This window comes from Mesoplodon bidens, assembly GCF_964165515.1.
Source record: "Mesoplodon bidens genome assembly, chromosome: 5".
In the NCBI taxonomy this organism is placed as follows: domain Eukaryota; kingdom Metazoa; phylum Chordata; class Mammalia; order Artiodactyla; family Ziphiidae; genus Mesoplodon; species Mesoplodon bidens.
In genome coordinates this window covers 69915518-69929245 of record NC_138161.1, presented here as the reverse complement: position 1 = coordinate 69929245, position 13728 = coordinate 69915518, and the positions used below count along the sequence as shown (strand labels likewise).

The 13728-nt window shown below is 38.7% G+C and overlaps 1 protein-coding gene across 1 annotated transcript in view; it reads left to right on the top strand.

Moving 5' to 3' along the window:
- The window catches only part of DNAJC13 (DnaJ heat shock protein family (Hsp40) member C13), a 123063-nt gene that overhangs the window by 89921 nt on the left and 19414 nt on the right, over positions 1–13728 (top strand). The window contains exons 43-47 of the mRNA XM_081235872.1: positions 6759–6875; positions 8025–8202; positions 9540–9631; positions 11252–11351; positions 13597–13671. Coding sequence (XP_081091998.1) covers positions 6759–6875; positions 8025–8202; positions 9540–9631; positions 11252–11351; positions 13597–13671 — 562 coding nt within the window. The remainder of the gene's footprint in view (positions 1–6758; positions 6876–8024; positions 8203–9539; positions 9632–11251; positions 11352–13596; positions 13672–13728) is intronic.

The window sequence follows — 13728 nt, the reverse complement described above, 5'->3', positions numbered from 1 at the left end:
TCCACTGTACATTCCTGCCTCCTTTATCAAAGATAAGTTGACCATATGTGTGTGGATTTATCTCTGGGCTTTCTATCCTGTTCCATTGATCTATCTTTCTGTTTTTGTGCCAGTACCATACTGTCTTGATTACTGTAGCTTTGTAGTATAGTCTGAAGTCAGGGAGCCTGATTCCTCCAGCTCCATTTTTGGTTCCCAAGATTGCTTTGGCTATTTGGGGTCTTTTGTGTTTCCATACAAATTGTGAAATTTTTTGTTCTAGTTCTGTGAAAAATGCCAGTGGTAGTTTGATAGGGATTTCATTGAATCTGTAGATTGCTTGGGGTAGTAGAGTCATTTTCACAATGTTGATTCTTGCAATCCAAGAATATGGTATATCTCTCCATCTATTTGTATCATCTTTAATTTCCTGCATCAGTGTCTTATACTTTTCTGCATACTGGTGTTTTGTCTACTTAGGTAGGTTTATTCCTAGATATTTTATTCTTTTTGTTGCAGTGGTAAATGGGAGTGTTTTCTTGATTTCACTTTCAGATTTTTCATCATTAGTGTATAGGAATGCCAGAGATTTCTGTGCATGAATTTTGTATCCTGCTACTTTACCAAATTTATTGACCAGCTCTAGTAGTTTTCTGGTAGCATCTTTATGATTCTCTATGTATAGTATCATGTCATCTGCAAACAGTGACAGCTTTACTTCTTTTCCGATTTGGATTCCTTTTATTTCCTTTTCTTCTCTGATTGCTGTGGCTAAAACTTCCAAAACTATGTTGAGTAAGAGTGGTGAGAGTGGACAACCTTATCTTGTTCCTGATCTTAGTGGAAATGCTTTCTGTTTTTCACCATTGAGGACGATGTTGGCTGTGGTTTTGTTGTATATGACCTTTATTATGTTGAGGAAAGTTCCCTCTATGCCTACTTTCTGCAGGGTTTTTATCATAAATGGGTGTTGAATTTTGTCAAAAGCTTTCTCTGCATCTATTGAGTTTGTTAATACGGTGTATCACGTTGACTGATTTGCATGTATTGAAGAACCCTTGCATGCCTGGAATAAACCCCATTTGATCATGGTGGATGATCCTTTTAATGTGCTCTTGGATTCTGTTTGCTAGTATTTTGTTGAGGATTTTTGCATCTATGTTCATCAGTGATATTGGCCTTTAGTTTTCTTTCTTTGTGACATCCTTGCCTGGTTTTGGTATCAGGGTGATGGTGGCCTCATAGAATGAGTTTGGGAGTCTTCTCCCTCTGCTATATTCTGGAAGAGTTTGAGAACGATAGGTGTTAGCTCTTCTCTAAATGTTTGATAGAATTTGCCTGTGAAGCCATCTGGTCCTGGGCTTTTGTTTGTTGGAAGATTTTTAATCACAGTTTCAATTTCAGTGCTTGTGATTGGTCTGTTTATATTTTCTATTTTTTCCTGAATCAGTCTTGGCAGGTTGTGCATTTCTAAGAATTTGTCCATTTCTTCCAGGTTGTCCATTTTATTGGCATAGAGTTGCTTGTAGTAATCTCTCATGATCTTTTGTATTTCTGCAGTGTCAGTTGTTACTTCTCCTTTTTCATTTCTAATTCTATTGATTTGAGTCTTCTCCCTTTTGTTCTTGATGAGTCTGGCTAATGGTTTATCAATTTTGTTTATCTTCTCAAAGAACCAGGTTTTGGTTTTATTGATCTTTGCTATCATTTCCTTCATTTCTTTTTCATTTATTTCTGATCTGATCTTTATGATTTCTTTCCTTCTGCTAACTTTGGGGTTTTTTTGTTCTTCTTTCTCTAATTGCTTTAGCAGCAAGGTTAGGTTGTTTATTCGAGATGTTTCCTGTATCTTAAGGTAGGATTGTATTGCTATAAACTTCCCTCTTAGAACTGCTTTTGCTGCATCCCATAGGTTTTGGGTCGTCGTGTCTCCATTGTCATTTGTTTCTAGGTATTTTTTGATTTCCACTTCGATTTCTTCAGTGATCACTTCGTTATTAAGTAGTGTATTGTTTAGCCTCCATGTGTTTGTATTTTTTACAGATCTTTTCCTGTAATTGATATCTAGTCTCATAGCATTGTGGTCAGAGAAGGTACTTGATACAATTTCAATTTTCTTAAATTTACCAAGGCTTGATTTGTGACCGATGATATGATCTATCCTGAAAAATGTTCCATGAGCACTTGCGAAAAATGTGTATTCTGTTGTTTTTGGATGGAATGTCCTATAAATATCAATTAAGTCCCTCTTGTTTACTGTATCATTTAAAACTTGTGTTTCCTTATTTATTTTCATTTTGGATGATCTGTCCATTGGTGAAAGGGGGGTGTTAAAGTCCCCTGCTATGAATGTGTTACTGTCGATTTCCCCTTTTATGGCTGTTAGTATTTGCCTTATGTATTGAGGTACTCCTATGTTGGGTGCATAAATATTTACAGTTGTTATACCTTCTTCTTGGATCGATCCCTTGATCATTATGTAGTGTCCATCTTTGTCTCTTGTAATAGTCTTTTTTTTCAAGTCTCTTTTGTCTGATATGAGAATTGCTACTCCAGCTTTCCTTTGATTTCCATTTGCATGGAATACCTTTTTCCATCCCCTCACTTTCAGTCTGTATGTGTCCCTAGGTCTGAAGTGGGTCTCTTGTAGAAGCATATATATGGGTCTTGTTTTTGTATCCATTCAGCCACTCTGTGTCTTTTGGTGGGAGCATTTAGTCCATTTACATTTAAGGTAATTATTGATATGTATGTTCCTATTTCCATTTCCTTAATTGCTTTGGGTTCGTTATTGTAGGTCTATTCCTTCTGTTGTGTTTCTTGCCTAGAGAAGTTCCTTTAGCATTTGTTGTAAAGCTGGTTTGGTGGTGCTGAACTCTCTCAGCTTTTGCTTGTCTGTAAAGGTTTTAATTTCTCCATCAAATCTGAATGAGATCCTTGCTGGGTAGAGTAATCTTGTTTGTAGGTTTTTCTCCTTCATCACTTTATATATGTCCTTCCACTCCCTTCTGGCTTGCAGAGTTTCTGCTGAGAGATCAGCTGTTAACCTGATGGGGATTCCCTTGTGTGTTATTTGTTGTTTTTCCCTTGCTGCTTTTAATATGTTTTCTTTGTATTTAATTTTTGACAGTTTGATTAATATGTGTGTTGGCGTGTTTCTCCTTGGATTTATCCTGTATGGGACTCTCTGTGCTTTCTGGACTTGAGTATCTATTTCCTTTCCCACATTAGGGAAGTTTTCAACTCTAATCTCTTCAAATATTTTCTCAGTCCCTTTCTTTTTCACTTCTTCTTCTGGGACCCCTATAATTCGAATGTTGGTGTGTTTATTGTTGTCCCAGAGGTCTCTGAGACTGTCCTCAGATTTTTTCATTCTTTTTTCTTTATTCTGGTCTGCTGTAGTTATTTCCACTCTTTTATCTTCCAGGTCACTTATCCGTTCTTCTGCCTCAGTTATTCTGCTATTGATCCCTTCTAGAGAATTTTTAGTTTCATTTATTGTGTTGTTCATTGTTGCTTGTTTCCTCTTTAGTTCTTCTAGGTCCTTGTTAAATGTTTCTTGCATTTTGTCTATTCTATTTCCAAGATTTTGGATCATCTTTACTATCATTATTCTGAATTCTTTTTCAGGTAGACTGCCTATTTCCTCTTCATTTGTTAGGTCTGGTGGGTTTTTATCTTGCTCCTTCATCTCCTGTGTAATTTTCTGTCTTCTCATTTTGCTTATCTTACTGTGTTTGGGGTCTCCTTTTTGCAGGCTGAAGGTTTGTCGTTCCCGTTGTTTTTGGTGTCTGTCCCCAGTGGCTAAAGTTGGTTCAGTGTGTTGTATAGGCTTCCTGGTGGAGGAGACTAGTGCCTGTTTTCTGGTGGTTGAGGCTGGATCTTGTCTTTCTGGTGGGCAGGTCCACATCTGGTGGTGTGTTTTGGGGTGTCTGTGGCCTTATTATGATTTTAGGCAGCCTCTCTGCTAATGGGTGGGGTTGTGTTCCTGTCTTGCTAGTTGTTTGGCATGGGGTGCATAGCACTGTAGCTAGCTGGTCATTGAGTGACGCTGGGTGTTGGTGTTGAGATGAGGTCTCTGGGAGATTTTTGACGTTTGATATTACATGGAGTTGGGAGTTCTCTTGTGGACCAGTGTCCTGAAGTTGGCCCTCCCAGCTCAGAGGCACAGCAATGACTCCTGGCTGCAGCAACAAGAGCCTTTCATCCACACGGCTCAGAGTAAAAGGGAGAAAAAGTAGAAAGAAAGAAAGAGAGATAGAGAGGGAGGGAGGCAGGGAGGGAGGGTGGGAGAGAGAAAGAGTGAAAAAAGGAAGGAAAGAAAGAAAGGAAAGAAAGAAAGAAAAAGAATAAAATAAAGTAAAATAAAGTTATTAAAATAATAATTATTAAGAAAAAAAATTTTTTTATTTAAAAAATACAGATGGACAGAACCCTAGGACAAATCGTAAAAGCAAAGCTGTACAGACAAAATCTCACACAGAAGCATACAGATACACACTCACAGAAAGAGTAAAAGGGGAAAAAAATAATCTTGCTCTCAAAGTCTACCTCCTCAATTTGGGATGATTCGTTGTGTATTCAGGTATTCCACAGATGCAGGGTACATCAAGTTGATTGTGGAGATTTAATCCGCTGCTCCTGAGGCTGCTGGGAGAGAGTTCCCTTTCTCTTCTTTGTTCGCACAGCTCCCGGGGTTCAGCTTTGGATTTGGCCCCGCCTCTGCGTGTAGGTCGCTGGAGGGCATCTGTTCTTCGCTGAAACAGGATGGGGTTAAAGGAGTAACTGATTCGCGGGCTCTGGCTCACTCAGGTTGGCGGGGGCGGTTACAGATGCGGGGCGAGCCTGTGGCGGCAGAGGCCAGCGGGACGTTGCACCAGCCTAAGGCGCCGTGCGTTCTCCCGGGGATGTTGTCCCGGATCCCGGGACCCTGGCAGTGGCGGGCTGCACAGGCTCCCGGGAGGGGAGGTGTGGATAGTGACCTGTGCTCGCACACAGGCTTCTTGTTGGCGGCAGCAGCAGCCTTAGTGTCTCATGCCCGGCTCTGGGGTCCGCGCTGATAGCCACGGCTCGCACCCATCTTTGGAGCTCCTTTAAGCAGCGCTCTTAATCCCCTCACCTCACGCACCAGGAAACACAGAGGGAAGAAAAATTCTCTTGCCTCTTCGGCAGGTCCAGACTTTTTCCAGGACTCCCTCCCGGCCAGCCGTGGTGCACTAACCCCCTGCAGGCTGTGTTCACGCCGCCAACCCCAGTCCTCTCCCTGCGCTCCGACCGAAGCCCGAGCCTCAGCTCCCAGCCCCCGCCCACCCCGGCGGGTGAGCAGACAAGCCTCTCAGGCTGGTGAGTGCCGGTCGGCACCGATCCTCTGTGCGGGAATCTCTCTGCTTTGTCTCTGCACCCCTGTTGCTGTGCACTCTTCCGTGGCTCCGAAGCTTACCCGCCCCCGCCACCTGCAGTCTCCGCCCGCGAAGGGGCTTGCTAGTGTGTGGAAACCTTTCCTCCTTCACAGCTCCCTCCCACGGGTGCAGGCCCTGTCCCTATTCTTTTGTCTCTGTTTTTTCTTTTTTCTTTTGCCCTACCCAGGTACGTGGGGAGTTTCTTGCCTTTGGGGATGTCTGAGGTCTTCTGCCAGTGTTCAGTAGGTGTTCTATCGGAGCAGTTCCACATGTAGATGTATTTCTGATGTATCTAGTTTCAAGGTTTCTTAATCATTTCAAGGATACAAATAATCATGAGGCACAAGCAAAGCAGGGAGAGGTCCTGGGTCACCAGTGCAGCTCCTGTAGTGCTTTCTTGCAATCTTCTCTTCACAAAGACAAATCCACGCAAAATGGAATGATAACCCTTGAGCTCACAGATGCAGACAAGGGGTCTTTGAAGGCGATTCTAAGGCAGCTTCGCATGGAGCAGCATAAGTCGGGATCCTGTAAAGTGTTGTCTCCCTGAGTCACCAGGGAAACCACAGACTTAATCTTGTCACCCTCAAAGACCTGCATTGGGATGACCTCCACATCTTTGGCATGTCTGACAGACAGCCTGCTAGTGTTGGAGGGTCTCCTGCAGAGGTGGGGGTGGCTGTGGCTCACCGTGGTGACCTCATCTATTCTTTTACCAAGAGAGAACCCTCTCTTTGTTTAGCCCTTTACAACTTACTATACACTTTTACGTATTATTTTAGTCCAACCTAAATTTTGAGTGATTTCCACCTAAGTCTTCTGGTGGCTATTTTTTTCCCATTCCTCTTTCCTATCTTTTTCCTTGTCCTTAAATGGAAATTGTTCTTGATTTGTCAACCCCTCTACTATTACCTTGCTTTTTTATTCAGAGACCCTGTTTTCCAGAACTTTTTACTTAATGTATTACTTTTTAAAACCAGTCCAAATGTGTTCATTTCTTAGCTCTATCACCCTATATCTGACTGGGCCAAATGTTTGCTGAGCAGAGAGAGAAGAGCTACTTGTCATACTTGCTTATGAACACTTCATTGGCTGACCTCAGTGATCTTTTGAGATTTTAAAATGAGTTACAATATTGATCTTTGGATTAAGAAATAACATAATTCTGTGCCTTTTCCAGAGTCCATATTACTGATTACAAACATTAAAATTGCATTGAGTGCTGTGATGTATATCCCACCACATTTTTCCCTCTGGAAAATGAATGGATCTTTCAAGTTATTTATCTGCTAATTTATTAAACTGAATATGGATAGATTAATAAACCAGACACTAATGATTCCAATTTACCTCTAACAATCTGTTTTCTTTTTTAAAAAGGGTGACTGTGACAAAACCTATGGATCAGAATTTGTCTACAATGATCATGCCAAAGAACTTATTGTAGGGGAGATTTTTGTTAGGGTCTATAATGAAGTCCCTACTTTCCCACTCGAGGTAAGCTCTCTACTTTTAATTTTGTCTGACACCTTTGATCATTTGTTATTGAAAGCTACTAGTTTATTCACACTGTATACATTGAAATAATACCTGTTTTTTGCCAAATGCTTTATACTAACTTGAGTATGTGATGGGGTGACCATTGATAACTTATGATCCTCTTTATTTTGAATGTTAAAGAATTTAATTTTGTGGATTCATGAATAAAAATTTATTCCTTTCCCAGCTGTTCCTGATATTTTATGCATAATGCTACCCCACTGTATCATGTATATATGCCTTCAGCTTTAATGTTCTCTCATGGAAGTGTAAGGCCATTTACATACTCATTCCATCATGTTGAATATCAGACCACCAGACTCTGTGGTCTGTCCATCTCTGGCCCATTTTTAGAAGAAAATAAGAAAATAGAGGTGGAAAGCAAAGCGAAGTTTTAGAAGATGACTGGGGTCACACCAGGTCATCTCTTGTGATGATCCCAAATCACTTCCGGAAGCAAATGATCTTCTTTTCTTTCCGTAGTGCTTGGAAATCATGTAGGAAATTTTTGTTGTAGTTTTTTTTGGAGGGGTGGCAAAGAGAATTTGTTGGTTGATTGCTTTGTAAGGAAGAAAGAAGTGAGGCTATTTCTCTAAAAGAGTTTGCTCTTGGAAAAAAAAGAATTTACTAAACTGTAACATTTACTATTTATCACAGAATAATATCTATAAATAGCTGCTAAGCAGAATGAGTTCAGTGATTTGTGAAATGTCTTTGAAAACTGTCCTTTGAATTTATAATCTAAATATATATAATTTTAAATATAAAACTATAACCAAATTGTAGAAGTTACATATCATACTATCAATACCTTGGTAAAGGGAAGACATACTCATCTCAGAATTATTATACTGAGGTACTGATGGGAGTATATCAAATCTCTAATGGATTTGGACAAAAATGTTAAACACTTCCTAATGCAATTGGGTTTTGTCCCCTTTCTCCCCCTCTCCCCACTTAATCCATAGGTATATTCATGTGTATGTATAATTTAATCACTTTCATGGCTTGAAGTATTTTGTTGTTGTTTTTTTCTGCTGTGGAGTCTTTGTTATAGGTTATTTCTAAGGGCACACTCGTTTTTAAATATTTTTCCACTCAACTTAGGTTCCAAAAGCATTTGCTGCAAGTCTCTTGGATTATATAGGCTCCCAGGCCCAGTACCTCCACACATTCATGGCTATCACTCATTCTGCAAAAGTGGAGTCAGAGCAACATGGAGACCGCTTGCCAAGAGTGGAAATGGCTTTGGAGGCTCTGAGAAATGTTATAAAATATAATCCAGGTGTGTGACTATACCCTTGATGAATAAGATCCATACAATGGAAGAGCCCAAAAATTCCAGTTCTCAGTTTTACCAGGGAAATGCAGGAAAAATTGTACTTGGTTATAATGTTATACTTTGTATAACATTAAGAGGAATTGACCCTATAATATTTTTACCTCTAAATAATAGGGTGGAAAGAGAGGTCAGGTCACCATGCTTAGAATAATTCGTATCTCTAAGAGCATATGACTTTCAATGAGTTGAAAAGGCAGAGTAGCTTGCTAGTGTAAAATACCACATTGATGACATAAATTGACATACCAAGTATCAATATAAGGGCTTAAATTAGATTTATTTATTAGGTGATCTCATTTTTGTGTCTTCTGGTCCCTAACACAATGCCATGTTTTTGAAAAACTGCCTGAAGTTTTTGGTGTATAAAAACTGAAATAATAAAGTGAGAATTGTCATTCTTAAAACATCTTTAAGAAGGACATTTCCAAGAACATTATCACTCTTGCTTGACTTCAGGGAGATGGATGGGTGAAAATCCGAAAGCTTCTTCCAATTCTAACTTTGATAACAAGTATAGAATATAAAACCTAAAATGATATATATTCAGTTTAAGTTACATGAAGACCTCAAATCTTTTTTATTAACACTTAATATTATCTTTCATGTACTTCTTTACTCTTTTCACTATGTATTACAGTAATACATTATTCAAATAACCAACAATAATTAAATGTTTAAGAAAATAAGTCATTCCCATGGTATATATACATGGGGATGTTTTTAAAGGCAGTATTATAAAATCGGAAGAAAACTTCGTTCCTTATTGTTTGGAGTTGACATATTAGGTACAAAGGAATTGCAGTAAAGCTGGCTATTGATTTCGCACTTACTTGTTTATAATGTAGTTCTCAAGTGGCAGGGTTCTAACTCAGTCTTAATTAAAAGCCAGATGATGTCACACTCTCCCCGGATGTAATTAGGCTGACAAGGGTAGCTCTACAGTCTTAAGGTAAAGAGTAAAAAAACCACCTTACACTTAATTTTTGAGTTGTATTTGGATTGTGTGTTTGATAAATTTCTTGTTTTTAGCCTGTGGGTTAACTAGGGGTGGGGATGGAAATGAAGACAAAACAAATCTAAGGTAGTCTAATATCATTTAACTTCTTAAGATTTACTGCTGCTTAGTGATACTTCACTCACTTTGTGTCACAAACGTTAAGAAAAGTTTACCAGAGACTTATAATTGACAGTAAACAAAAATGTTTATCAGTTTCCTAAAGGTGGATAATTTAGAACATCTCTTGGAAATAAAAATTAAACATTTTATTTTTACTTCCTAGGCTCTGAAAGTGAATGCATTGGGCACTTTAAGTTAATATTTTCTCTTCTTCGAGTCCATGGAGCTGGTCAAGTGCAGCAGTTGGCTTTAGAGGTAAAAGAATTTTGTACTAAAGCATGTTGTCTTTCCTACAACTTACTATACATGGTTTGATCCTTGATTAATCATCATCTAAAGTTGAATGGAAGTTTGCATGTGGTTTTTTTCATTTTGCCTATTAAGCCAAGTGAACATGTTTTTAAAATTTGAATTAATATGCTCATTTTGAAGAGCAAGTATTGTACAGTGTTCAAGGTACTTTCCCTCTGTGGTCATCGTCTGTCATGCGTTAGAACTTGGGATGCATTTTTACAGTGTCATGTGGGGTGAGTTAAAGAATGGGCTTTACTTGGGAAGCTTGGAAGCCACAGATCAACAAGAAAAGGAGGCAGGATTTCCCAGATCTCTCAGTGTCCCCACAGAGAGACATGTTGAGACCAGGGCACTGTGCTGGCTGCACACTGTGGGTTTGTGTTCCCTCCCCCTAAGTTGCTCTCCCTTCTTATGGTCTGGTACAAAAGCAACCTTACCAGTGAGGGTGACAGACAGACACCTGGTATGTTATGCTGTTCACAGGAGCTGTCTAGGAGAGGCAGCTGCCCAGAACCTGTGGGCCTTGAGGGTCCAGAAGTGGTTGGAGGCCCCTCCTTCAGGAGAATGAAATCATTGGTCCCATAGGAAGCTGTTTGGGTGGAGCCTTTTCCTCTGGGAGAAGCAGGAAGACCCTGGTCACAGGGGGCTCCCTGTCCAGGCAACCCAGAGTGAGCTCCCAGGGTCTTTTTTCAGATGATCCTGCCTATTATAACACACACGATTTATTATAAAGAACACCAAATTCAACACTGTGGTAACAGGATAATGAGTACTTTATGAATGATTAAGTGTTCTTAGATTGCATTTTGGTTTAAAAAAGATGTTTAATAAAATAATAAATGTTAAATTGTTCAAAAATCTTAACAAGCATGTTCTTTAAATTGAAAAACATGCTTCTCCACTTAATTTCTTCAAGTATCTTGTAACTCTTTAAATAAGCATTATTAAATCTGGGATATTTTGCTTTGAGATGCTGACCACATAGTTCAAGTTCAGTGACATTGATCTTTAGATCAATGTATATAATAAGTTAGACTTAAACGGTCATCCTCTTTGAAAGAAAAACATGCCTGTTTCTTTATAATGGAAAGATAGACCTAATCTGTTGTGCTGGGCACTAAAGACATTTACTTTCTCCCTCTAAAAGGAAAAGTCCCAGTAGTAAAGAAGATTATCTTCCTAATCACTTGCCACCCGAAATCTACAATTGGAAAGCACTACAGTGTACACCATAGTTCTAGAGCATGAACTGGTGTAGAACTGAAGGCTTCTTAAAAGCCTCAAGATTGTGAATGGGTACTAAAATATTTGTTTAGATCATTATATTTAATTCTTACCTCTAAATTAATAGAAAGCTAATGTATATAATATATGCATTAGTATTAACATTTTTTATTCTCAAAAGAACAGAATAATAAGGCCAATCTTTTAAAATTAAACCCTTGCCTAAAAATTAAATATTTTGTCCTCCAAACATTTTTCTCACTTTGGTAAAGCCTTTAGGTCTGACTAATTTGACTTAATTTGTTTAGGTCCAAAATTATTTCCAGAACTCTTAACATCCTATTGATTAATTTTCAGGTTGTGAATATAGTGACGTCTAACCAAGACTGTGTCAACAATATTGCTGAATCAATGGTTTTGTCCAATTTATTGGCTCTTCTACATTCTTTGCCATCAAGTATGTATATTCACTGGAATTTTCGAAACAACAGTACAGTCAACCCATTGAGGGGAGCAGTTACACAGATGATACAAAACCTCTGACACAGTGTTATCCGTGTTTTGTTTTGGAATATTTTAAGTGGTATTCTTTATATTAGATACGTCTTTCTAATTATATTTTTACATAAGTTAATTATTTTGCATTTCTCATATCAAAAGTTGAAAGAGGTAAGAGAGATCCAAAAGCAAAAGGAAAATAATCTAGGATTTTCAATTTGTTGAGTATAAGCTACACATGAGTAATTGAGAATTGACTAATATTCCATGGTTTATTAAAAAAAAAAAAAAACACACACACACACAGTTGATCTTGGACGATAGGAAAAAATGCTTAAGATAAAAATCACCTTGTGTTAGCTTAAAGTTCAATCCTGCATTATTTGTCCTTTACTGATTTGATGCTGATAGCGACTGTTACCACCAAATGATATCAATTTTTTAAAATACACCAACCTGATTTCTTGAATACAGCCTGAAATAATATAGACTCCTTACAAACTGTACAGTCATCTAGCATAAGTGCTAGGATCAACCTTGAGATTGCTTTTCAAAGGCAGTTGGCGATACTAAGTCCAACTTTGCCACTTAACCGTCAGCAGACATAGCTCATTGGCTTTGCTAGCCGCTTGGAAGTCATGTTAATCTTGACTTCACACCTGTTCACCTCCTTGAGAGCAGCAACCTGTCGCATTCGTTTTATGCCCCAGTGCCTTGCACATGTTAGGTTCAGTGAATTGAGTGGAGTTCAGTTTCCATTGGATATTTTTGTTTTCTTTAACAAACGACGTTTGAAATAGCTCTTTAAAATAACAACTTTTACAAGTCATTCGCAGATTATTTTTATCATCCCTACAACCTTAGTTGGTTTTTCTTTTTTATTAGTTTTTAACAGCTTTACGAGGCTTCAAACAATGCAAAATTAAACTGATTGATGAAGTAAAGAATGTTACAGAAGTCATAACTTGAAAGTTATTTTACATTCATATCGGATTTATATAGTCCAGTCATTATTTTAATCTTACCGGTAAAATAGCTGACATTTAGATATCTCAGCCTACTCTGCTATCATTTATATATATATATATATATATATATATATATATATATATATATATATATATATATATATATATATATATATATATATTTTTTTTTTTTTTTTTCGGTATGCGGGCCTCTCACTGTTGTGGCCTCTCCCGTTGCGGAGCACAGGCTTCAGACGCACAGGCTCAGCAGCCATGGCTCACAGGCCCAGCCGCTCCACGGCATGTGGGATCCTCCCAGACTGGGGCACGAACCCATGTCCCCTGCATCGGCAGGCGGACTCTCAACCACTGCACCACCAGGGAAGCCCTCATTTATATTTTAGACTAAATTATCTTTAACTGTTTGCTAAGGGCCATTAAAAACATAAAATGTTAACTTCCTCTATCCCCTCCAAAGACTTGTTTTCCTTGGAAACTATGGTTAGAACAGTGGTAGGTTTTCAAGGAAGTACTGTTGCTTCTCTTAAAAATCTCCTTTTGAGTGTTTTTTCTCCTGTCTGTTAACTTAGCTCAGTCTGGCTACCATCCTTTGTTGTTTTAGTCTCAGCCTAATACTTGGCAGCCTTCACCCTCTTTGCCAACTCTTTACTCCTTTGGTCACCTGTCTGTTGTTGCCATTTTGACTTTAGAAAAGTCCAGTAGCCGAGTCTACTTCAATGACAAGGGTGAGAAGCACACAGACTATGTGCAGAAGGATGCTATTCTGTCTTAGATTGGAACAGTGTGTTGCAACTGATACTTCCTACTCATTTCTCTAAGATACTAGCACCACATAAAAATTGTAGATCCCTGAATAGAGTGTTCTCAGGGTGTCAGGAGGTGAGAAGATTTTGTTTGCACAGTGAACGGTGAGGTAGCAAGACAGTATGGCATAGTGGTTATGAGTGTGGATTTTGGAAGTCAGACTTCTATAAACCTCTATATACCTCAGTGGTATAGTGAGCTATACCTCTCACTAGCTATGAATCCATGGGTTGGTCAAACTGGGTCTCAGCTTCCTCACTCATGGATGCCACAATTCCTATCTTACTGGTTATTGTGAAGATGTAAGTATAATACCCTGTGTAGAACACCTAGTTCAGTGCCTGGCACTGGTGCCCAGTAAATGTAAGCTAATGTGATGATACATTCCTTGAAATGTCTTTTACTTTGCAGGTCGTCAGCTTGTTCTGGAAACTCTTTATGCTTTGACATCAAGTACAAAACTAATCAAAGAAGCAATGGCAAAAGGTAATGTATGGAGTGCTTTCTCATCCAGTCATGCTCAGTAATGGTGAAGCTTATTTT